General features: G+C 37.0%; 2 protein-coding genes across 3 annotated transcripts in view; one reads left to right on the top strand and one right to left on the bottom strand.

Moving 5' to 3' along the window:
* Positions 1 to 238: 238 nt before the first annotated feature.
* tm9sf4 (transmembrane 9 superfamily protein member 4) lies at positions 239 to 11,560 on the top strand. Its single transcript, XM_052593673.1, has 18 exons — positions 239 to 384; positions 1,776 to 1,883; positions 2,207 to 2,306; positions 2,450 to 2,618; positions 3,763 to 3,907; positions 4,191 to 4,314; positions 5,348 to 5,466; positions 5,562 to 5,673; positions 5,767 to 5,837; positions 5,933 to 6,065; positions 6,271 to 6,352; positions 6,442 to 6,517; positions 6,622 to 6,705; positions 7,252 to 7,427; positions 7,525 to 7,588; positions 7,678 to 7,797; positions 8,220 to 8,309; positions 10,088 to 11,560. The coding sequence occupies exons 1-18, from the start codon at positions 352 to 354 to the stop codon at positions 10,235 to 10,237; spliced, it is 1,956 nt and encodes a 651-aa protein (XP_052449633.1). The 5' UTR covers positions 239 to 351; the 3' UTR covers positions 10,238 to 11,560.
* A 476-nt stretch (positions 11,561 to 12,036) lies between these two features.
* Positions 12,037 to 26,423, bottom strand: part of plagl2 (pleiomorphic adenoma gene-like 2) — a 43,445-nt gene continuing 29,058 nt past the window's right edge. Inside the window, exons 2-4 of one of the 2 annotated variants that reach the window (XM_052593675.1) lie at positions 18,959 to 19,094; positions 18,431 to 18,855; positions 12,037 to 17,527 (exon numbers count right to left, since the gene is read on the bottom strand). In XM_052593675.1, coding sequence (XP_052449635.1) covers positions 16,054 to 17,527; positions 18,431 to 18,738 — 1,782 coding nt within the window. In that variant the 5' untranslated portion in view covers positions 18,739 to 18,855; positions 18,959 to 19,094 and the 3' untranslated portion in view covers positions 12,037 to 16,053. The remainder of the gene's footprint in view (positions 17,528 to 18,430; positions 18,856 to 18,958; positions 19,095 to 26,423) is intronic. The other variant, XM_052593674.1, reaches the window with a different exon arrangement.

Raw genomic sequence — 26,423 nt, 5'->3', positions numbered from 1 at the left:
ATTCTTTTACATTTTGAGTAGTGTAAAGGAAAAAATATATATAATTTACTATAATTCTCGTAAAAGCAATACAAACTTGTTAAATTATCTTATTGATGGATTTATTTAACCATGGGAAATTACCACATTGTTAATTCATAACACTATAATCATAGAAAGAAATACATATATATATATTTATATACACACACACACACACACACACACGCATATATATGAAACTTTCACAGCTGTTGCCACCGTCTCTTGTCAATGATAAGCCTCGACTTCCTCGTGTCTCGTGAAATGATCTTCGTGAGTGAAATGACAGCAGCACGATGACGCATTGACATCCTTCCTGTGACGTCTGCAATGACACGTGTAGTCAAGATGGCGGCGGCGCTGGTGAGTACCGACGCTGAAATCACTTCTGTTTGTCTATTTCAATAAAGGTTTAATTGCACATTGGAAGACATGAGCAAATTTTAACCACTTTGTTTTGTATTTCTCACTGTAAGTGTGCCATTTGATGTGATTAGCTATTTCCGCGCAGTGGCTGCCGATTAAAATACAGCCGGCTAGCATAAACACTTAGCAGGCAGCTAATTACCGAGCGTTTGCGAAGAGTGATACCGAGTTAAAATCTTGTTCTAATCTAAAAACCCAAGCCATTTGAAGCAGACAGTTCTCTTTACTTGTACAAAATCGTATGTTTGACAGTGAACAGCATCACATGATGGAGTCTGTATCTGCACGCAGTGTAATGTGTTTGTTTTCGCTGCTTTATCATTTACTGCCTCTCAAAATCAAAGCAAAGACGATAACGATAACGGTGAAGTGATCAAACCACAGTCTCAATTCCCTTCATGGATTAATCATATCTGTTTCTTCTGCGGGTTGGCAGTGTTTGTGATTATGTTCATTGACAGTTGAATGGAATTCCGGTTTAATATAAAGAGTTTGGATATAATTTGTCATTTTGTGTAAAATAATGGGTCATTATGGCAAGATGACCCTAGACTATCTGCCACCACGATGCTTATTGTACCGCCACTTATCGAGAAACTAGTGAATAAATGCCATCATCTATTGATTTCGGAGTAAGTTAAATGATTTAATTTTTTTGAAAAGAGAGTGTGAGATTGATTAAAATCGGAATAAAATTAAAATTCAAACTTCACAATGCGAAGGACTCATCCATGTATGCTTGTAATTCGGTTGAGCTCCTAACATTTAATCAAATATCATAACGGTGTAATATGTAAAACTGTAGACTTCTCTTGTGACCTGTACCGTTATTCTCTTAATAATTAAATCTGCTTAAACCTGTCCCTTTTTTACATTTGACTTCACTTTTGAGTGCAACATGCACATCTCAAAATCCAGTCAAAAATCGATGCGCAGTATCTTTTTTTTTTTTTGTGGTAATTGGATTCACTCAGACATGCACCATATAACAGAAGAAAATATCCGTCACTACTTTTGTCTCATTGCCTCTGCAATTATGCCGTTATTACTCTGCTTTCTGGCAAACTCCTCTGTGTTTCCACTCTGCACCACTCACATACTCCGGTGTGTACTGTACAAACACAGATTTTCATCTTCTTCCGAGGACTGGAATTGTAAAACTGCTTATTTGGATGATGGTGGTACAGATTATTGAGCTGTATTAATCAAGTTTTCCTGCATGTGTAATTAAGGCTATTTCAAATTCACCTTGTTTTTCCTGTTGGCGTCTAGATTCCAGATGAGTAACTAAAGAAATGTGCCTTCGTGTGTCTTTTTTATCTTTGTAGGAGATGTGGGCACTGTTACTGGTGTCCACGCTGCCTTTAGTAACACCCTTTTATGTACCAGGGGTTGCGCCCATGAATTTCCACCAAAACAGCCCAGTTGAAATAAAGGTGAGGCCTCACACTTTTCATTTTGTTTAAAGAATTTGAGTTGCAAAAGAGGGATTTAAATTTTTACTCGGGCATGGTTATTCATTTCACTTTAAAAATGCTGAAAACACTTTGGCTCTACCCACAGCAGGTTCTAGGGACGTTTATTTGTGTGGTGTTCACCACCGGTTTTCCACAGACATGTGTTTCCAACTTTATTGCTCTAGATACAAGCCACTGTGTATTACACATTTTTATCATTCATCCATTCATAGATTCTTTCTCCACAGGTTTCTAGATTTGTATGCTTGGGTTTCTAACATTTGCCTATTTTTAATTACCAGGCTGTAAAATTGACAAGCTCTAGAACCCAGTTGCCCTATGAGTACTATTCACTTCCCTTCTGCAAGCCTGAAAACATCTTCTACAAGGCAGAGAACCTCGGTAAGGATTGTGTGTCACTTAACTGCAGTCACACATCTGAAGTATTTAAGCATAGATATGTTTAAAACAAAAGCTTGCAGTGAGAAGGTTGATTTGTTGCCGTTGACATGCTTCTCATTTTGATGATAATGTTACATGATCAGGTGAGGTGTTGCGAGGAGACCGTATCGTAAACACACTGTACACTGTTCTCATGAACCTGGACAAGAAGTGTGAGGTGTTGTGTAAAAAGCCTGATGATCCCATCAAACTCAGCGTGGAAGAGAGCAAGCTGCTAGCTGAGCGTATCCAAGAAGAGTACTATGTGCACCTGTGAGTTGAGTTAACTTCCTTAACTTCATTCATCAAACATGAGCAGAGCTGAATTCTTTGTAAAACCAGTCTTACACATTCAATGAGATTACATACATTCTTTCTGCTCGTGTTTCATGAATGAAGCTCAATGCGAAAGTGCTGACTTGTTTTCCTGAAAAGTATTTTATCATAAATTAAACGTCAAAAGAGAAAAAAAAAATAAAACAAACAAGCAAAAAAAATAAAAATAAAATAATTTATATATATAGATAGATAGATAGATAGTAAAAAGAAAACAAGCAAAAAACTAATTATATATATATATATATATATATATATATATATATATATATATATATAAGGTTTTAAACTAAAAAAACTTTAAAAAAACTAAGCGTCAAAAGAGAAACAAAAAAAAAAAAAAGCAAAAAAACTAATATATATATTTTTAGCAATACTTTTACTTTTATCAGACACTTTTATCCAAAGCAACTTACAGTGCATTCAGGCTAACTTTTTTACATTACGTGTGTTCCCTGGGAATCGAACCCACAACCTTTTGCGCTGCTAACGCAATGCTCTACCACTGAGCCACAGGATCACTTTTAATACCACTTTTAATCCTCAAGTATGTGTTAAATGGGTAAAGCTTTACTAAAGACTTATATTATATTAAATATATAGAAAATATTTTTATTTTGAATAAATGTTGTACTTTTTTTCTTTGAATAAAACGTTAAAAAGTATCACTGGTTCCCAATAAATATTAAGCACCACAAACATTTTAAGGCTGATAATAAATCCGAATATTAGAATGATTTCTGAAGGATCATGTGACACTTAAGACTGGAGTAATGGCTTCTTCATCACAGGACAAACTAAATCGGCTACATTTCAATAATATTAACATAGAAAACAGTTATTCAGTTACTTAAATTGTAATATTTTACAATATTTGTTTATTTGTATTTTTGATCAAATAAATGCAGAATAGATTAACATACTTTTAAAACTCTTTCTCACCCAAAAATGTTGAATGGTTTATATATTATTTTATGTGGAATAGCTTATGTAGTTTATGCAACGATAGAAGCAAATCGCCAATATTTGTATAGTTCGACTGTCAGTTGCACTTGGATTAATATGTTATGAATATGAACAGTATTGCAGATAACCTCCCTGTGGCCACGCGGCTAGAGCTTTACCCAAACAAAGAGGAGGGAACGGAAGAGGAACAGAGGAAGGACACACTGAAAGATATCCAGTTTGAGCATGGCTACAGGCTCGGCTTCACTGAAAACAACAAGGTAATCCTGAAGAGCATCCTCTCCCTTTAGCATCATTTCTGCCAGTCTAGAGATGCAGACAGTGAGCAGAGCTATGAGCAGTTGTGTTTCCTCTCACTCAGCTGGTTGTCATCCATTATTTATTCATGGACATCGATTTCCATAACAGAAAATTGTACAGATGACATTATTATGGAAACAAAAGGCTGTTTTGATCTCTATAAAAAATCAAATGGTTTTTGGGGATGTCACTTCGACCTTTGCATGATTGGTTGACGCATGCTGTTTTACTCTGCCTTTGTAGTTCTATTTGCACAACCATCTGTCATTCGTCCTGTACTACCACAAAGAAAAGGTGGAGGAGGATGTCGAACACAATTACAGAGTTGTACGTTTTGAGGTGATGCCGAAGAGCATAAAATTGGAAGGTAAGTCACTAGTAATGGAAAGAAATGTCGAAGTAAAAATGCATGGAAAAACTTAAGTCAATTTTAAATGAATGTGAGTGTATACACACATATATTGATTTAAAATGGACATTTTCTGTTTTTATTTCGGTTTGTTTTATAATGCATATTAGGGATCCACCGATACCGATGCTGCGCTCCTGTACTGGTTAAAATGCCTGATAGGATATGAGTGGTTCCTTGCATTATTACAGGAAAACACCTTGAGATTTAATGTCCCTAATGTGCCATTAAATGAAAGATGAAGTACCATAAAGCATTGTTCTTGAAAAAGTGGTATCGGTGCATCACTAATGCATACATATATAGTGTATAATACATATATACAATTAATGATAAGTTTATTTTTATTCATTCACTGCCATTCAAAAGTTTGGGCTCAGTAAGTTTCTATATATATATATATATATATATATATATATATATATATATATATATATATATATATATATATATATATATATATATATATATATATATATTATATAATAAATATTTATAATCAGCAAGAACACTAAATTGATAAAAAGTGATGATTGAGACATTTCTAATGTAACAAAAGATTTATATTTCAGCTAAATGTTCTTTTGAGCCTTATATTCATCAAAGGATCCTGAAAATAAAGTGATCATGGTTTCCACAAGAATATTAAGCAGCACAGCTATTGTCATCATTAATTGGAAATGTTTCTTAAGCAGCAAATCATATTACGACGATTTCTGAAGGATCATATGAAACTAAAGATAAAACATCAGCTTTGCCATCACAAGAAATGCTTTGCAATATTACGTTTTTTATTTTTTTATTTTATGAAGTGCTGGTGAGCCTAAGAGTCATTTTAACATTTCAATAACACCTCAACAATCCCAGACATTTGCACTGTATTTCTTATATATTTAAATCTACTTATCTTATACAGTATGTTGAAAATATCTCTTCAGTCTGTTTTATTTACTGCCGTTTTGTTTGTTCTCCCTTCACTCATGTGTTGTAGATATAAAAGCAGACGGGCAAAACACATGCACTTTACCTGAAACGGTTGCCCCCGTCCCTCAGGAGATCGACCCGACTAAAGAGAACCGCATCCTCTTCACTTACTCCGTGCACTGGGAGGTGAGACACATCGACACCATCTCCGTCCAGAATGCTGTCTGTGCGTTACATGCTCTGGTTTGTCTCAGAAACAGCCACTCTGTTCTTCATTGCAGGAGAGCGAAGTGAAATGGGCGTCTCGCTGGGACACGTACCTCACCATGAGCGACGTGCAGATCCACTGGTTCTCCATCGTCAACTCTGTAGTCGTGGTGTTCTTTCTGTCAGGTGAGGCTGATCTTCATCTTCATCCTCTCTTTAGTTATTTTCAATTGCATTGGTGTCATGGCTTCTAAGCAAGTCATGTCATGGCGTCTGCAGGCATCCTGAGCATGATCATCATAAGGACACTGAGGAAGGACATTGCCAACTACAACAGAGAAGATGACATTGTAAGATGCTGCATTCTGATTGGATGCTTGACTTTGTTTCATATCTCTTACATCATGTGATCTCAATGCTTTTTCTCTCTCTTTGTCACTAATAGGAAGACACGATGGAGGAATCTGGTTGGAAGAACGTCCATGGTGATGTATTCCGCCCTCCTCAGTATCCCATGATTCTTAGCTCCCTGTTGGGATCTGGCATCCAGCTCTTCTGCATGATTCTCATTGTTATCTGTGAGTATTACGCTGATCTTTTTGTTTTAAGGTAGCATATGAAGCGGATGACCAGACCTGTATGGAATCTGTGCATTCAGAACTACAGAAAAGATTTCCGCATAATTGGAATGATTGTCATTCATACAGTGCTACATATCCCTTGCTTGCTCATTTATTTAACAATTTTGATCTATGAGTCATGAATATTATGACTGTTTTATAGTTGTGGCTATGCTGGGGATGTTGTCTCCATCCAGTCGAGGAGCTCTGATGACAACAGCCTGTTTCCTCTTCATGTTCATGGGGTAAAAAAGCAAACAAACACCATGGACTTTCAGGTTTTGCATTTTCAAACGTGGCTATATTCAAACTGTGCATTTGTCTGGTCCTGCAGTTTGTTCGGAGGATTCTTTGCAGGAAGACTTTACCGCACTCTTAAAGGCCACAGGTGGAAGAAAGGCGCTTTCTGTGTGAGTACAAAGTCTTGATGCGTTTGTTGCATGAAAATGAATGAGATTACCTGGCTGAAAGAATAAGGAAATATTTTGACCGTTATGTGGATGTGTCATTCTAGACAGCAACTCTGTACCCAGCTGTTGTCTTTGGCATCTGTTTTGTTTTGAACTGTTTCATCTGGGGAGAACACTCTTCTGGTGCTGTAAGTATCTCTTCAGACTGATGCAATTAGCTGCTTAAGCAGAAATGCTATATTAGGCTATTTGCATTTTTTATAATAATGGTTCAAACTATATAAAAAAAAGTTTTGTCATTTTTAGATATGCTACTGTTCAAAAGATTGTGATGAGTAACGTTTTTGAAAGAAAAAAAGTAATATTGTGAAATAATACTATTTAAAAAAAATATATTTTAAAAATCTTTTAAAGAATTTTCAGCATCATTAGTCCAGACTTCAGTGTTAAATGATATTTAATGTTTTTTATTTTTGATCACTTTTGATAAGTTTAATGCATCTTTGCTAAATAAAAGTATTCATTTACAAAAACCTTTGAGCAGTGGTATGTCAATTTTCACTTTTAAATAGTTTTCACTGTTTTACTCTGTATTTATCGAAAAACTCGTTTCAAACGATAATTCATGAGTCTAAGATTCATTAGAAGAACAGCCATTCGTTTCAGACAGAAACTAGTCAAGCTGTGAATCTTCATGAACACTGACGGCCGTCTCTCATTCGCACATTTTTCAGGTTCCTTTCACTACAATGCTGGCTCTGTTGTGTATGTGGTTTGGTATTTCTATGCCCCTCGTGTACCTGGGCTACTATTTCGGTTTCCGGAAACAGCCGTATGACAATCCAGTTCGTACCAATCAGATTCCCCGGCAGGTCCCTGAGCAACGCTGGTACATGAACAAGTTTGTCGGGTATGTGGCGCTCTTTGTGTAGTCTGTGAATAGTTGAATTAGCTGTTTAACTTCATCAGTGCATGCTTAATGAGATTATATTTATCTCTCCCTTTAGTATCCTGATGGCAGGAATCCTGCCGTTCGGTGCCATGTTTATCGAGCTCTTCTTCATCTTTAGTGCAAGTGGAATCATTTTTATACTGTGTGTACATCTTGTAAATGTTCTTATTTATTAAAGCTCATTGTGGTGTGTTCTACTCTTTTATAGGCTATCTGGGAAAACCAGTTTTATTACCTGTTCGGCTTCCTCTTCCTTGTCTTCATCATTCTTGTGGTTTCCTGCTCTCAGATCAGCATTGTGATGGTGTACTTCCAGCTTTGTGCAGAGGTGAGTATACAGTCGCAGAGCCGAATGGAAGAAGCATTTAGTATTTTACAGCTGTAAACATTTGCCAGTTGTTAACATGTACAGCTATACATTACACACAACACCATGGGCATAATGCAGTTTAAATGTAATCACCATAAACCCATTGTTTCTGGACCATATTTAGACTTTGTTTCATTTATTGAGTGTTCCTGTTTTACCTGTTGACCTCTATAATATTTGAAACATACAAATACACTCTGACAAAAGATAAACAGGCAAATATTAAGAGTTAAGATAACAAAAGTAAAGGTCACCTCATTTGAATGAACAGTGCGCATGATAAAACTGTGTGCATTCGGTCTGGTAGAACTTGAACTGAGCTCACAGCGTCAGTAGATACTGAATAAACATGTCAATCATTGTGGCTCCTCCCCCTGCAGGACTACCGGTGGTGGTGGAGGACGTTTCTTGTGTCTGGAGGATCTGCCTTTTATGTCCTAGTATATGCCGTTTTCTATTTTGTCAACAAGGTAGCTATTATACTTGTTATAGCATGTTACCTCTTTTATTTTCTGAAGTGTCTTTCCTATTCAGCACCTTGTGTTTTTTAATGGCAGAGATATGAAAGAGATATTTGAACAAAACATTGTGTATACATATACATATATATATATTAGTGCTGTCAGTTTAAAACATTAACTTAATAAAAATAACAGGATTAAAATTTTAACCCAGTTAATGCACTGGCCCCGCCCCCAGACCTGTACATTATCTGACATTTCATACAGTTGACTGTTGACAAATATATAAATCCATAAAAGCAGTTATGCCCTAAAATGCATGTTATTGGGGCCAAAAAAGCCCCTGTATGAATTTGTCTCATTTATATCATAAGCGATATCAAACGAGTGCTGTTTGTCCCTAATATCACAAGTTCAAATGTGATTTTATACAACAGTTCAGTAAATAAGTAGTTAATATTTGATACTTTCTCATTTAACACAAGGATGGCTTTAAATAATCTTTGTGGGTAATTTTTACAGGCAAATCTAATTTGCGATTCATGTGATTTAATTAATCAACAAATTGTGTAATTAGATTAAAATTAGATTGACAACTGACAGCCCATATATGAGTCAAAGACGAAAAAGGATTTAAGTATAAAAACAATAAATGTTATACTGCTTTAAATTGTTGTTTTTCTCAAACTTTAAGTTTTTTTTTAATTTAATTGCATTTTCTTTTTTTTCTTTTTTTCAGAGCAAAAAATAAATATTATACATTTTCCCCTGATTTACAGAAGACACCCATTTAAATGTAATTGATTGTAACAATCTTGTCAGGCATATTTACAACAAAAATCAATTTATGGCATTAAAAGACTAATTGCTTTCACCCCAAATACTAATTAGTTGTTATTGTACATTTTTAAACATTTCCACTATCCTAGGTTTCGCTCCTCTTTCAGTAAGATTTTTTTTTTACTCCTTTTAAAACACAATAAAATTTAATATGCTCCCTTATTCTTTTATGTATTATAATATGTACAAGTCAGAATAAGTATTTTTATTTTATATTTTATACATATATTGTTACATTGACATTATTTCAACGAAATTTTGACATTTTATTTTCCAAAGACTTATTTGAAACCTTAAAAATAGACACTTACATTTAATTTGCTTCCTATGGACATAAAATCACTTTTGTAAATTTCTTTTGATGCGGACAACTTAACGTCTTTGATATATTTAGTGCTCAAGAAACATTTGTTTACCTGTGTTAAAATCAGCTGTGCTGCTTAATATTTTTGGGGGAAATTGTGATACTTTTTTTTTCAGGAAACTGAAATATAGGAAGTTCAAAAGAGCAACATAGTTTTGAAATATGTTTTGTAATGTTATCAAATTAACAGTAAAATTTGTGCTTCTGAACATGCTTATGCATTCACTTATTTTAGGATGAGCAGATTGTTAGAAACTTGTTTGAAAAAAAAAAAGTTGCTTTAAAATTTTTGTTTGCAGCTATTTGCACAAAAATTATCTTGAAGATCTGCCTGTCTGCATATTACTATTTTATTATTATAATTTTTTAATTAAGTGGTATTAATAAAACCAAAAAAAAGAAAAGAAAAGATGGACATAGCATCAATTGTAATAGGCTTATTTAAACATATTTTCTAGCTAAATTAAGTCCAAGACTGACGTTTACGTGTTTAGCTTAATATATTTTTGTATCCAATGACACATTTATCTGTTTTGAGGTACTAAAAATGTACATCTTTCTTTCTTTCTTTTTTCCCTCCCAGCTGGACATTGTGGAGTTCATTCCCTCTCTGTTGTATTTTGGTTACACAACCCTGATGGTTTTGTCTTTCTGGCTGCTAACGGGAACGATTGGCTTCTATGCTGCTTACGTGTTCATACGGAAAATTTACGCTGCGGTCAAAATCGACTGAAATAGTTCTTTCAGTTTTTGTTTCCTTTTTTTCTGTTTTGTGAAGCAAGCACTGATGTGTGTGAATTGCTAGCGTGAGGCGCAGCAGCGCCCCCCTATGGACTGGAATAATGAACAGAGATGGGTTTTGTACACTTATCAAAACCTTTGTCCTGCTATCTCTGCCTCAGCAAAGATGTAAAGACACAACATGAACAGTTCCATTTTTAATGTCTGTATATCTTTTTGCACACACAACATGGGCCAAAGTGTGCCGATTGATTATTATTTTCTTTCTTTGTTTGGGTGGGGATGTTGGATATTTGGGCTGGGTCTCATGCTTTTGAAGAAATTGAGGGTTAGTTGCATATATACTTTTTCAAATTAACTTTGTGTCCTTTTAATATAACATTTGATTTCAACTTGTTGCTATATCTTTGATTTAGAACTGAGTTCTTGAATGCTTGTCTTGTATGTTTGTGTGAATGTGTGGTCACTCTGTGATCATTATATGTTGGCATGGACTTAAATTATGGGATGTAAAGACACAATGAGGCAAGGACATTAAAAGAAGTAGATTTCCTTCTGTTTCCTTGTGCTTGCTGGTCAATGGACCTAAAAAGACTCTTTATTGCGATGCAGTTTCGCTTTGTTTGTTCAATGCCAGTAAGAGAAAGGCCTGTTTTTCAATGTCACACACATTTGATATGCCACATTAGAGAAGCCATTTTTCTGTAAAAAAAATTTCTGCCATGAAATGACCACCTTTGACTTGCTGTAGCCAAAATCTGATTAATCCTGGTGGATTTACCCCAAAATTCAAGGGTATCAACACAAATTCGTGCATTTGCTTCCTTCCATGGTACTTTTTAGATCAGAACTTAAAATGGTTATTTTTAGCTCTTTCAAAACACAAGATACAATATTTCGATCCTAATTCTGTCTCTATATGCCCTAAAGTGAAGCAGATGCAGTATTCAGTAGTTTAAAACACTATAGCCAAAATCTACGTCTCCTTTTGGACCGGTCTGTATTCCCTGTCGTTCTCCCAGGTGACTTTATGAATAAATGCAAGATCTACAGAATATATTTTCTAAAGATGTACTTCATTCTGCCTGTTGCGTTGGATCAATGTGTCGGTGTATGTTCGTGGTGTAAATACAGTACTTTCTATTGTTGCATTTTAGGGTTTTATTTGTGGAGCTGTTTGTCCCATTATTTCTGTTTTAGGCAAAAGCATGTTATTTTCTTTTTCTTTACAAATCTTTTTTTTCCCCCCTTTCTCTTTTAAGAATGTAAATTTGTAATGTATTAAATAAAGTTGCCAATATGTTGACATTTAAAACACCGTCCAGATTTGTTAAGAACATTGTTTGCTCTGCACGTTGTGCGTTTTCTCCAATTCGGCCTCTTTGGGAGCGTTTTCTCAGAAGAGTTGGACGTCAAGAGTCTTGGCTGTTCTTGGAATACAAGACAAAACTGTAAAACCTCAAATTCCTCCAGATTTAAGTCATTTTCACATGAGAAATGATGGTGCGTTATGTATTGTTGGTGGGCATTTTGGGCCTAAAACCACTCTTTGAGATGCGAAAGTATAGGTTTGAGGTCCACTTTATAATTAAGCCTGGCTATAGCTCAGTTTTTTATTACTTGGAATTGTGCCGTTCTTGTCTTTTCATTTGTGCGCTGTGGTGTGGTTTCCTGTTCTGGCTGTATGGTATGTGAATGGCAGTTTTCAGCCATAACAGCCCGTTTCTTCTCGCACCCTCTCCCACCGCTGCAGACAGGAAATCAAGACGCTTAAAAAAAGGACACCAGAAATATGAAACCGTGGGTTCGTCTTTTAATCATTTTAACATAACACATAAGTCAAATGGTACAATGTACTGTACAATAAGTAAATAGGTTGTAATGTCATCTCTTTGGATCAACCAATATACAAATCTGTCAACTTTACAATGCAGCAACTGACCGCAGGTGAGCAGTGTAACAAAAAAAAGCACAGTTTGTCTCCGTTATGCAATTCTTTTGTACAATCCGTCCCGTTAATCATCTTCTCCATGTTATATAAAATAGTGTAAGGATGAATGTTCCATTTTTTTGTTTTCACCTTTTTTTTCTCTCCAGAAGTCATGGTAATAAGCAAGTACTAAAAATAGAATGACTATATCGCTAAACAAGTTACATAAAAAGCTTGGAATGCAAGACTTACATTAAGCTAAAATATATCAAACTACAAGTGGATTTTGTCCTCTGCGGACGTACCCATTTTCTCACTATAAGCCGAAAGAGCATTTTATTGAATCATTTTTCCTTTTCTTTAAAGTCAGATTGTTTTGTTTTACCCTAGCTTGGTTACCTAATAATTTCCCTTAATATTTTTGTTAGTATTTGGGGAGTAAAGGACAAGTGCATTGCAACAAGAGAGGAAAAGATCAATTTTAATTTGCTTAATGTGTCTGTGTTGCAGAATATTGCTGGTTTAAAAACTAAAATCAGATGCTGAGCTCCAACTATCCAGGCAGTTGTTATATAAAACTTCATTTGAACCAAAAGTGCTGTTCTGAGAGCTGGGAACAATTTGACACCAGTTGAACCTGCCAGCATGTTATAAGAAATGCTGATTGAAAACACCTCAGTTATAGATGGAGCTGGAACCCTTTTTTTTTTTTTTTTTCTTGTTTGTGGCAATGACGATTTAATCAGAATTCAGACACTGAGAATAATTCGGAGCATGTTCCTCTAACATCTATTTTAAGATTAAATGACTTCCTCAAATGTATGACAAGACAGCGTGGGAAAAGGGCCAATGCTGTTAATATTAGTGAAAATCTAAAATACTGTTAACTCTTTTGGGAAAGAAACAGTTACATAAAGATTAATAAACTCTCTCTACGCGTTGAACTAATGGCACATACAAGATCGAATACAAAATTAAAAACACAAACATACAAGGCTGAAAAATACTCTTTTTTTAAAAGGTTTAAAAGTGCTAGAACTCAGATCAGCTCATAGAAAACCCAGGGAGGACAAACTCATGAATTGCCAATAGCCTTCTTTTATTCTGTTAAACATTTATCTTCCTATTTCTTAGAAATAAGTGATAAATTATGTTTTGATAGCTTCAAGCCAAACTATGTCAATATGTTCAAATTAATTTTAAATTACTTTTAATGTTTATTATTATTATTATTATTATTATTATTATTATTGTGAACATGTAAAAATAAAATCAATGAATGCCTATCAATATCAGCCACTGACTATTTTTATGAAACAATTATTTCTAACAAAAACTCGATTATTCTTTAGATAGCAATTGTGCAAAACGAAGCTTCTTCTCCCCAGGTTTTTGATATGAAAAAAACAAACAAAAAAAAAACAAATAAATGAGGTGATGCGTTGTGTTGTTTTGAGGTCCTGTTTCAACAAACAGAAAATAATATAATGACAAAACGACTAGGCAATATCCCAATCAAATGTCCCATGCTTTGAATGTCAAAGACCAGGCTGGTGACTTCTTTGCGTCTCTTTTCAGACCCTTTTCATAAAATGTTCATTCCAATCAAAGCAGCTGAAGAACAGAGAAAACGGACAAACAGTTCACGTGTACTACTGTGCATGTTTTCTGCTAAAAGATCATTTGCAGGTTAAAATGTTTCCAGAGTGGTCTATGGTTGCTGGCAACCACAGCACAAAGAGCAGCATAATATTGTTTTGTCTTAGTTTTTTTTTGCGACGTGGCCTTTTACCTTTCTATGGTTTTTCCTGCTGGTGAAATATTCACATTCACTATAAACACAGATGTGGACGCAGAACAGATTTAGCTAAAGGGATGAGGTGAAGAGAGAGAGAGAGAGAGAGAAATACATCTGTTTGTATGAGGCACTGCTTTCACTGCTGGTACGTTGATCATCATCTGTTTCTTTGCACACAACTCTTCCTCACATGGCCCTTGGTAATGAATGATTATTTGGTAAGAACTTGTGCAGTCCACTTGCTGGGAAATGGAAACTTGTAAGAGACTGTATGACAAAACCCCTCAAACTTTTTCGTAATATTAAACTGAACCTACAGCAACTGGAACTGCGGTTTCAGACATTTCAGTGCGACGGTGTGTATGATCGTGGAGGTTACAAACTGTACACACAGATAGCATGAGTCAGGTCTGATCGAATACTGAGAACAAAATACACGAACTGAAACCTGGATCACATTACGGGCATCTAGTTCATGCTCTAAAGATTAAAGGCTAGTCCATTCTAATGGATTATGCCACTATTAGTCTAATATATGCAGGTAAAATCTCATCTTATTCATCTCCGTTGACTCACAAGGAAAAACAAAGAACGGGAAAAGCTATAGGGAAAAGCTAATACTTCATCCATTTTTTTCAATAAGATGCAAGATACATCATTCTGTAAACTTGCTAGACATTTTTTCTTTTTTAAATCCATCAGCAATGTTTTAATACAACTATCTAAATTACAAAATGTACTGAAAAAGAAGCAATTATAATATATATTTTTGATGTGGTACTTCGTACACTGCAAATCTTGTTTTTGTTAAGTCTTTTTTCCATTCACATATACCAGGGTTATCATTACAATGTAATGAATCTAAAATAGAAACCTACCTAAAATACTTTTTTATTCTTAAAATACATATATTTATATCATGATCTTGTGGGATATTGTTGCCACGGAGACTTAAAATTAGTGCTGGAAGGAGAAAAAGCATCTTGAGACTCGGATTGCTGCGGAGTATTCAAAGGTACTTGGGTTGTTTGAACTTTGTGTGTGTGTGTGTGTGTGTGTGTGTGTGTCTAATGGCAGTCTCTTTTCAGGAAGTGTGAAGGTAGAGTGGGAAAAGGGAAGGGATTTCAGTGGGTCACCTTGGCAACCCAAAGAGGTCAAGTGCCTTCTGCTGTAAACAAAGTGCTTCTTTTGAGAAAAATTGTAAACCTGTAAGATAACGTCATTTTTTTTTTTTTTTTGCTTTAGTTCTGTCCGTGATCACATTGTACCAAATGAACAAATTGTTTTTTTTACCCTCTTTGCCTTTCTATTTTCAGTCCCTCTGCTTCTTTCACATAAAAACTAGATACTGACCATTCCAACAAGTGTAAATTTGTATTATCAACACAAAAACGTGATATTTTCATCTAATCAGGTGCACGGTGTTCGTTTTTAAACTGCTTTTGAAATTCATATGTGAATCTTTAATAATAATGATTTAACCGATCCAGATATGAAGTAATAAACATCAAAATTTGGAATAACCAATTTCACTCCTTCATTCCTTCACTAATTCTTCCACTCCTGGCCATGAAGACGGTTTAAGTTTAAGGGCAACCAGATATTACCTGACTTATAATCTTAATAGAATAGAGACAATATAGCAAAGTCAGGACTTACATTTGGAAAAAGAAAACGAAATTCATATATCACTTCAAACTAGTCTTTCAGAGTCTCAAAGACAGATTATCTTTTCTACATTAATCTTTTCCTTTTTCTACTGATATTATTACTTTATAAAGTATGCAGTACCATGCCTTACGGCCTAGGATGCTGCTGTCTAACTACAAAATTGTAGGAGAGGGGATGGTGGGAGAGGTTCAAAAGGGTATTAAAAAATCATAACTAATATTCAGACAGCCTAAATAAAAGCTCCATGATATTTCGTATGCTTGTTTTCCTCCAGGCTCATTTAAAAGCTGTTGTGCGCTTTTGTTAAGGCTTCTATGTGTTCAAGTGTTCTACCTCCCCACCCCTAGGGGGAGCACTAATGCTCCTCTGCCCTGAGCCCCTGTGGCAGGCCAGGGTTGGGGTGGGGACCTCATTGAAAGGCCTGGTGAAAGCGAGGCAGAGTGGTCGAACTGAGGCTAGAGCTGAACACTGGTGGGAATGGGTGCAGAGACCCAAGACCGAGACCCCCACCGGAGCCTGGTTGCTCCTGAGGTTGAGGTTGCAAAGAGGTAAGAGGCACTGCAGCTGTGGCTGTGGCAGCATGTGGTTCGGCAGCATGCGAAGATGCTGACAATGATGAGGAAGAAGAGGAAGAAACGGTGGAGGATGTGGAGTAACCCATGACCAGTCCTCCTGAACTCATGGGGGCACCATAGGGTTGCAGACTGAGTGGAACAAAGCTCAGCAGATGAGAAAAGTCCATGTTAGCAGCACACAAAGACTCAGCGATGACAGCGGGGCTCTTGGACATGAGGGGGTCCCCGCAAAGGTCATCCGACAGTCCCGCCGGAGGTTCCATACCCTCCTTATTGGGCGAAGCTGCTGAGTGGGGGTCGGTTGAGGGTGGCGGAGGAACCTGGAGTCCACTCTGTAGATCCATCAGGAAACTCTCCATCTCCAACTTCAGGGGCTTCTCCAGCAGGTATGAGGTAGATCCGAGCTGGTACTTGGGCGGTGGCTGAGGGTGCTGCTGTTGCTGGTTTTGCAGGGGAGGTTGCTGCTGGTGTGGAGATGGGGAGTGGTGATGATGGTGAGGGTGGTGATGGTGGTGATGATGATGCGGATGGTGGTGGTGCAGTGATGATGGGGACTCCATATGGCAACCCATCCCCATGGCAGTGGATAAAGACCCTGGGACCAGTGAATGATGGTGGCCCACACCCGGATTGGACATGGCCTGGAGATGATGAGGGTTGTACATGCCCATGGGAAAAGGGGTGGCACCATGGAAAGGCTTTGCCATCATCGAGTCCTTGGTAGGTCCCATGCTACACATCATAGGACTTATTTCTTCTTTCACAGCACAAGGTGGAGAACCAGACCCAAGTAAACCCAACATATCTGGAGACTCTGTCTTAATCTTCAGCAACTCCTGCGAGTGGCTCTTCTTGACATGCCGTGTCAGATGGTCCTTCCGCCCGAAACGTTGGGCACAGTACTGGCACAGGAAGTCTTTGCGTCCTGTGTGAACCACCATGTGTCGGCGAACATCCTTTCTTGTGTAGAAGCGACGATCACAGTGGTCACAGGGGTGTTTCTTCTCCTTGGCACCACCTGAAGACTTGCCTGAGTGGCTCTTGAGGTGCTCCAAGAGTGCAGGCGTGCTCTCGTAGCTTTGTAAGCACACCTTACAGGTAAGATCACCGGCTGTGGCTGAGTGCATGGCCATGTGGCGCTTATAGCCCAGCTTTGTGTTATAGTGTTTGCCACACTCCTCGCACTTAAAGGCCTCTTTGTTGGGGTCATGAGTCTGCAGATGGTTTTTCAGGTGATCTTTGCGGTGAAACATCTTTTCACAGAATGAGCACTGATGAGTCTTCTGTGGGGAGTGTGTGGCCATATGCCTACAAAAGAGACAAAGACAGTCTTTAGCTAAAGACTAGCAGACAGAGGTACATTGGAAATTTCATCATTGCATTCAGCAAGTTCAGGCCAGACCGCAGGGGGATGCTCTCAAGCCACGGATGACCACCTTCCGGCATAATTTAGCTCCAACCTGCTACAGCAAACATCTCTGGAAGTTTCCAGAAGTTCTTCAAAACAACTGGACTATTACACAGTTATCTTTGCTACGTTTCTCGACCTGGAAACATTGCAGTTGTGTTGCTGTCTATGGAGGGTCTGAGAGCTGTCAGATTTCATTAAAAACATCTTAATTTGTGTTTTTCGAAGATGAAGAAAGGTCTTATGGGTTTGGAATAAGATTAGGGTAATTAATGACTGAATTTTCATTTTTGGGTTGACTATCCCTTTAATTAGGGTTTGAGTTAAACAGTGCAGAACAGTGGGACTCTAGGAACAGAATTGGACTATACCCCTTTATACCAGTGGTTCTCAATTCCAGTCCTTGCATAACACCGTTCTGCACTATCCTTTTAACACAACAAGCAACAAAAATGAGAGCAATGAGAGAATTTGATTATAGGGATGAGCTTCCTATTTTAACTCATGCCTGACCACAACAAACTGAGTGAAGAAATACACCTGAAAAGATTTCACTGTTAAAGAAGGTAGAGTCCCAGAGCACTCCCATCTATGATTATTTAATCACCATGGACCAATGGTACAGTACAGCCATTTAACAGCCAGTGGAAAAATTTCCATAAAGTTTGCATTGACAAGGTGTTTTGAACCACTGAAACAAATGCTGCTTTGGCCAGATTTAATTGAAAATGACAACACACCAATTCATTCTTCCATTAGACTTAAACTGTAAACTGTGGCCTTTACATGCAAGTAACACCCACCTAAAAAGCTTATATTTGGAGCTGAAAGCCTTAGGGCAATGGGGCTGGGAACAGTGGAAAGGTTTCTCTCCTGTGTGACAGAACGCGTGGAGCCGGAGCTTGTCCTGTGAGCTGAAGAGGGCACCGCACACCAAACACTCGTTCCCACTGCCTCTCCCTTCCCTCTCCCTCTCTTTCTCGTTCTCTGCCTCTCTTTCTGTCCTCCCTGCAGCGGGACCTCCAAACACTTTGGTGGCGCCTCGTCGTTCCTCGTCCTCCAGCGTCAGTGTTGCAATATGGTGTGAGGCATCGGCGGCAGCTGCTGCCATGGCAGCCCTAGGGTGCCGTTGCCATTGAAACTCGGCCGTGGCTGCCTTGACTTCCAGGCTCTGGTTCGATATCGCGGCGACGTTTAAGGGGATGCCGGCTCCAAAACTTTCTGCTATCTGAATAAATATAAATATAATATAAAGCTGATTTTTTTTGTTGTTTGTTTTAAGCATGTCAATGTTTTTCTTACATGTCAGGAGACAGCTAAACAGCGCTTACCCTTTTTTTGTATGCGCTGAAAACTTAAGTTAAGTGCTTTTCATGTCTTTTTCGTTTACCTTCACGCTCTCATCCAGTTCCACCTTCCATGACTGGGGCCCAGTGGGTGACAGTACTGCTCATCATTATCTTCACCCTTTCAGAAGAAAACAGAATAAAAAAAGACATATATCATTGACTAGTGTTTCTTTTCAAAAATATATGTTTTTTTTTCTTCGAATATTTAAAAGTAACACTTTAGGTTTGTTAATTTTTTTTAAGAAGATCTAACTATAAACAAGACTTTAACAGCATTGATTATATATTTAATCACAAGTACATTTGACCATTATTTACATTTAATCTACAATTTATAATTATATATGCATTAATAAATACATTTATAAATACTTCATGGTTGATCAACAGACATTTCCAACAATAAAAGCATTATTTATCTGACATTATGGGCTCCTTACATCAATATGAGGGGAAAATTTGCAACTGCCTGTGTGGACATACTGTTAACTGTTCTAAAACACATTTACTGTGTCACTACACTAGCTAGAGGGCAGTAATGTACAGAACTGTTAATAAACTAGGCAATTCTTCTCTTGCTATACCGCATCAGCAATTAAGGTGCACAAAGTAAGCTTTGTGTCCATGCATGTTCTGTCATGTATGTGTGTACATGTACTCCTGTAATCCTAAAGCAAACACAGACACTAAGTTAATGTCAAATAAATTAGACCTTAAATAGCACTACACATTACACAGACAAATGTACACTTCCGTAAAATCCCATGGCACATGATATTACCCCTTGGTAATTTTAGCTACATTTAGTTTATACGACCTTGATTATTGCATTGGTGCACTTACGCAAGAAAACATGTCCACTGGTGCTCAAAAAAGTTCTTAATTCATTTAGAATTATTAAGCATAATGTTTAAGACCATAATACCTGAAACACTATTTCTACTCTTAAAAAGAAACATCACACCATGGCATAAGGTGATAAAACAGTTCAAAGCTGTCTATAGACATGCTAGGTTTTATAATTAACCTGAAATTGTTGTGTTTATTTGATCATTTGAATAAATGTCCAGGTACAAATTACAGACAGGGAATTATCTAGATACACTGGAGCATTTTAAAAACATTAGTATGTTTTTTTTTTTTTGATAGTTATGCATTTTTAGGCAAAGACTGCAGACTCTCTTACATATGAAAAATCTCCAAAGCTCAATAAAAAACAAAAATAAAAATACAAGCTTCTTTTACACATAGTATACACATCTGTCTGTATGATTTATTTGTGAAGTCAACACGCAGTTTACTGTAATGTAATGTTAGGGACAAAATCAGACAATCATCAATGAATAATGGATGATTCATTGATTATGGATCTATGAATATAGGCACATTTGAGATGATGTTTTGTACACAGAGCCAAACTCACACAGCAGGAAACCCACCGCAGTGCCACCCTTCTCATGCTACTGGCATATCAGCACCTCTAGGGGAATTCATTCATACTTCCTTTGCTTTAGCAGTGTGTGATACGCTTCTATCTCTTTACTGGTTGTTACTTTTCTTTAGTATTAAGTACTGAGCATTTAACATCAGTATGGATTATTATGCATTACCATCCCTTAACTGATGAATGCATCACTCTATTAATTATCAGTATGTGGTATGATATAGAGTATTGTTTCTTTCTTGATCTCTCATGAGCGTCAACCTCTATATGTTTATCCATATGTATGTGGGTAAGAGGAAGTGACAGCTGTGTGGCGCTGCTGCAGTCGTCACCCAGCAGGGCGGGTTCGGGGGTGACACTACTCCATTCAGCTGCACCAGGGAGCCCTGCGCCATTGTCACGCTTCTCCACCGCAAACATTCCACATGCACACATCCCATCAGTCACACAGCTCATCGAGCCTAACCTGCTGTCTGCACACAAAGACAAACAACTCTGACGCTACACCCATTTCATTTCCAAAATACTATCTTAAAGCTATCCATTAGGAAGTGACCAACAATTCTGCGTACAAGTGTGTCCAGGTATTTTGTACAGTCTTGGGGTGTTTCATTAGAGTTTGACACATCAGTTAGTGGGGGTGGGGGCTTTATATATGACCATCCTCTCTGTAGGCCACACAAACTCTCGCTCAATGGATGCTGCCACAGAGGGGGGAACTGGCCATCCATATTGGCTGCGTGAGTGTGTCTGAGGTTTTGTTTTGAGATTAAAGGGTTTTCACATTCCTCTGGCCCAGGGGTCAGAGGTCACAGTGTACACCATGCTGCCTCCTGTGTGCAGGTTTAACCCCTTACGTCCGAAGGCAGAGAGTGAGAGAACAGCTAATTCAAGGTCACAGACACAGTCAAATACAGACAGTGTGCCAGATTCTGATCTATTACATCATTACAGTGCTTAATTTAGGGGTGGGCGACATGGGAAAAATATTATATCACGATTCACAATTTTATCACAATTCTTTGTCATGTTGGTTTTACTCATTTGCAAGTGGTCTAAGCAATACAGCCAAACTAATTTCCCAAGGCAAAGCCTTTCAAGGTAAAAAATAAATAGATAAAAAATTGGCAGATATTTAGGCCAAAGAGGGAGAAAATTAAAATCCTTGTTCTTATTTTTTAATAACAAAGATATGAATGAACTACACATAATATACAAATAAAACAAACAGTGCTTTATTTTCAGGTACAATGTGCGTATTTAGCAGGAGCCTTTAAGAAATTGAATGAAAAAAATATAAAAATAAAACACTATATACCGTATTTTTCGGACTATAAGTCGCACCTGAGTATAAGTCGCATCAGTCCAAAAATACGTCATGATGAGGAAAAAAACATATATAAGTCGCACTGGACTATAAGTCGCATTTATTTAGAACCAAGAACCAAGAGAAAACATTACAGTCTACAGCCGTGAGAGGGCGCTATATGTTTTCAGTGTAGACTACAGGAGAACTGAGCACTATAGAGCGCCCTCTCGTGGCTGTAGACGGTAATGTTTTCTCTTGGTTCATTTCTCTTAGTTCATTTCTCTTGGTTCATGTCAAATTAATTTTGATAAATAAGTCGCACCTGACTATAAGTCGCAGGACCAGCCAAACTATGAAAAAAAGCGCGACTTATAGTCCGGAAAATACGGTAATTTATTCGGTCAAGAGCAGTGAGTGATTTTTCTCTTTGTGTTTTGTTTTATTAACGTTAACAGAATAGTTCATCCCAAAAATACAAATTCTGTCAGCTGTCTGTCAATTCTGTCGTAGTGTTTTATTTTAATAACATAATATACTCATTTGAAAGTGGATTTAAACCCGAATGAGTTTCTGTCTTCTTCTGAACAAAAATGCTATTTTTATGAATGTGGAACACCAAACAGTTGCTGGTCCACAGTGACTTCCGTAGTATTTTTTGCTATGATCAAATTCAATGTGGACCAGCAACTGTTTGGTCACCCACATTCATAAAAATATCTTCTTTTGTGTTCGGCACAAGAAAGAAATTAATACAGGTTTGGGACAATGTAACAGTGAGTAAATAATGACAGATTAAATTTTTGGGTGATCAATCCCTTGACAGTAATAACAGTACACTGCATGTTTAATAGACCTACTGTCCCTTTAAGACCTGCACACATCTAATATACAGACACATAATCGTTTTCCTCTCAACTGTTCACTTTCATTTTAGACACAACCAACTGAGTCTACATGTAAACCTTGTGGGTTTTGACAGTATTAGCACAAAAGATAAGTTAGTTTTATAATCAGGCACTGTTTGACAGTCTTTAGCGCGGTGTACTCGGGCGCTCAGAAAAAGCACAGGTCAGACCAGCACACGAATGAAACATATAAAAGCACATGCAAACAATGAGAGAGTAACTTTACCGCTGAACTAACACTGCTATGAATGTGTGTGGTGTTGTTCAGTATATGAAGAAGGTGCCAGAAATGCAGCTGATAGAATGTGCGCTGTAGCACAATACTACAATCAAAAAATCATCATTAACACACCCATAGTGCTTATAGACAAATACATGTCCTTCTCAAAAAATTTGCATATTGTGATAAAGTTCATTATTTTCCATAATGTAATGATACAAATTAAAGTTTCATATATTTTAGATTCATTGCACACCAACTGAAATATTTCAGGTCTTTTATTGTTTTAATACTGATGATTTTGGCATGCAGCTCATGAAAACCCCAAATTCCTATCTCAAAATTTTTTTTGAGAAGGACCTGTACATGAAAAATCTGCACATTTCCAACATAGTATTTTTTATTTTTTTTTATTCAAGGGCACATTCACCAGCCCTTTATGATTATCTATTAAAATATTTTGAAGAATCTTGACTTTGCTCTTTCAATCAATCAATCAAAAACTTTTGAGCAGGTATTTTTAATTGAAACCTACATTTTTATGCAAAATATCAGTACTTGGTGCATAATAAGTATCACTACTAGCATGAATAGTTTCTGGCCTAATTCAATGCAATCAACTATCAATAGAAGTAATGCTTACAAGATGTACACAAGTTGGGAGAATAATTTTCTATAACTATTTTGTTAACTTATAGCTTTTAAGTCTACCGAATGACAATCGTTACAGTATTACAAATATCTTATTTAAATAGATATAAAAGATAAAATATTGACTCCAGCAAAATACCTTTTATTATTAGAAGAAATATAGAGGATATTAAGAGTACATAAATAAAACCTTAAAGAGAGCCTTTTCTTGAATGTTTATGAAGATGGTTTCAGCTGAAATTAGGACTGCCCACTCGTGTCATGGAGTGACTTTTAAAAATGCAAATGTTTGCAAAACATCTACCCAATCAGAGAGCCCATCAAAAGGTCAGTGAGTACACTTCTGGTGAACTTCCAACAGGTGGGAGGGACTTACAAACAAGAAAGAGGATTTAATTTGATCTGCACACAAGAACAAACTTCACTTGTCCTGGACTCAAATAAACAGAATCTATTCACTCAAATCGCAAACCAAAATGTCAAAATATTTAATTTGACATGCAAAACCACATCCGATTCACTTTTGAGTGAGATCCAGGTATACTCCGTCCCTAGGCAAATTAGAACGTAACAGAAAAATAAGTCACAAGAAACCAATAAAACACCAAAATTGAGACATTTGTTCAATAAACAGACAGGGCTAGGTGTGAACCCAAGCCTCCGTCTTCACGAGTCTCACGTCTGTGAGGGGTTTATTAACACAGGGGCACACGACTCTCAACGTGTTCCGGGAAAAAAAAAAGAAGTTCAGTTACCAAAAATAGCCCGTGAGTTCACCATACTGAGCTAAAGTGACAACAAGCACGCTCAAGAGAGGGAGACAAGGGAGATTACGAGATTGTGGTAGTTAAGCAGAGCAACAGATGGCACAGACTGAGAGAAAAGAATTTCAGAGAGGAAGGAAAGAGGAAGGACAGAAAGAGAGAGAGAGAAAAAAGAAAAGAACGAGAGGGCCGGAGGGAGGGAGGGAGGGAGGGAGGAGCTCTCGGTCAGTGATAGTCACACAGACTCCAGAGCGGAGGATGGCTGGTCATGCTTTACTGACCACACTGACAAGAGATGACAGACAGAGGAAAGGGGAGCAACTGCAACAGGAGATCCCAGATATGAGACCTGTGGGGGACAGAGAGTATGTGTGTGTGTGTGTGTGTTATCTTGATGTTCAGGGGCTTGGACACAAACAAAGTCAACTTTTAACCTGAAGGCCGGTGAAAAACCACAATGTGCACTTTGTCCAAGTCATTTCGAACCTGTAGTTACAAATCAACACCTTTTTTTTTAAATGCACCACATTCTGGTCACACTGTCTGTGGCGCTTGCTTTGACGGACAGGTTTCACTTCCTCAAACAGTGTCCGTTTGGACTGTACAGAGATCTTAACGGGGGTCGTGGAGAGCGGAAAGCTGCCCTCTCTTCCCACCCTACTGACACAGAGGTAAAGCCCTGCCAAACCCTCAACAGTTACACTGCACTGGCCCTGGCTACCAGCACGGGATGTGGCCACAATCTGCACCGTCTCCGCCCCCCTACACATTAAACACATCCACCAGCCTGGGCCCAAACACAGGGAAACTTGGCTATACTTAGCCCCGCTGTGGTTGACCGTTATAGCAGGCCGGCTCACCTCATCTGCCTTGTGTTTGTCTCATTAGAACAGATTTGATTGGTGCATTTTATTCTTCACAATTGCTAAGGGAAGTGGTAAAGTGTACTGTGTGATTCTTCAAAAGAATCTCACAGTGACAAGTGGATGACTAGCAACAAAAAGGGCATAAAGTACAATAAGGCTTGCTAAAAGTGGTCCATGCTTTGCAGTCATATAGTAGATTTAAGTGAGGAAATTCATGAAAGTCTGTGAAATCATATCTCCCAAATCTTGATACGTATTTTTAAATATGCATACTGATTTCTGGGTTAACTGCCCCTTTCAAGTTGTCTTTAATGCACAGAGAAAGCTTAAATTTTACTTTCATTTCAATGGCAGTTGCTTGGCTGCCACAATCTTTTCTCATGGATATGGTACTTACACAGTTTTTAATTACTAATATAAAATAATATAATATAATATAATATAATGTAAATCAAAGTCTGCCATGTGTAAAATCTTGTTTCGTGTTTTGACAGAAGACTCTTATGCTCACCAAGGCAGTATTTATTTGATCAAAAATACTGTAAAACAGTTATATTGTGAAATTGTATTAATGTAAATTTAAAATAACTGTTTTCTGTTTAACGTGTTTTAAAATGTCGTCATTTATTCCTGTGATGTAAAGCTGAATTTTCAGCATCATTACTCCAGTCTTCAGTGTCACATGATCCTTCAGAAATCATTCTAATATGCTAATTTGATGCTCAAGACATTTCTTATTATAAATGTTAAAATTACTTGAGCGGTTTATTTTTTTTTTTTTTAAATGTTTTTGGCCACTTTTTATCAATTCCATGCATCCTTGCTAAAGGAAATAATAAAACCAGTGCTGTCAAATGATTAATCGCATCCAAAATAAAAGTTTTTGTTCACATAATATATGTGTGTGGACTGTGTATGTTTATTATGTATATATAAATACACACACATGCATGTATATATTTAAGAAAAATATTATGTTTATATATAAAATATTTTTTATATAATATAAATTATATGAATATAAATTCATAGATATTTATATAAATATATTAGGGCCGGGACTCGATTAAAAAAATTAATCTAATTAATTAGAGGCTTTGTAATTAATTAATCGAAAATAATCGCATTTTAATCGCAGATAAATATTTGACCTGAGAACAGTGAGAAGTAATTTTTTTCACATGGATTTATAGTATACCATTGAATAATGACTGAATACATAAGCTTAAGCAACAAAATATTGTTTATTTTTGTTCAACCAAGTCTAGCAGACTAGTGCAATTTTTGC

The sequence above is a fragment of the Carassius gibelio genome, chromosome B23 (genome assembly GCF_023724105.1).
Source record: "Carassius gibelio isolate Cgi1373 ecotype wild population from Czech Republic chromosome B23, carGib1.2-hapl.c, whole genome shotgun sequence".
NCBI lineage: Eukaryota > Metazoa > Chordata > Actinopteri > Cypriniformes > Cyprinidae > Carassius > Carassius gibelio.
This window is presented reverse-complemented; position numbering and strand designations above follow the sequence as displayed.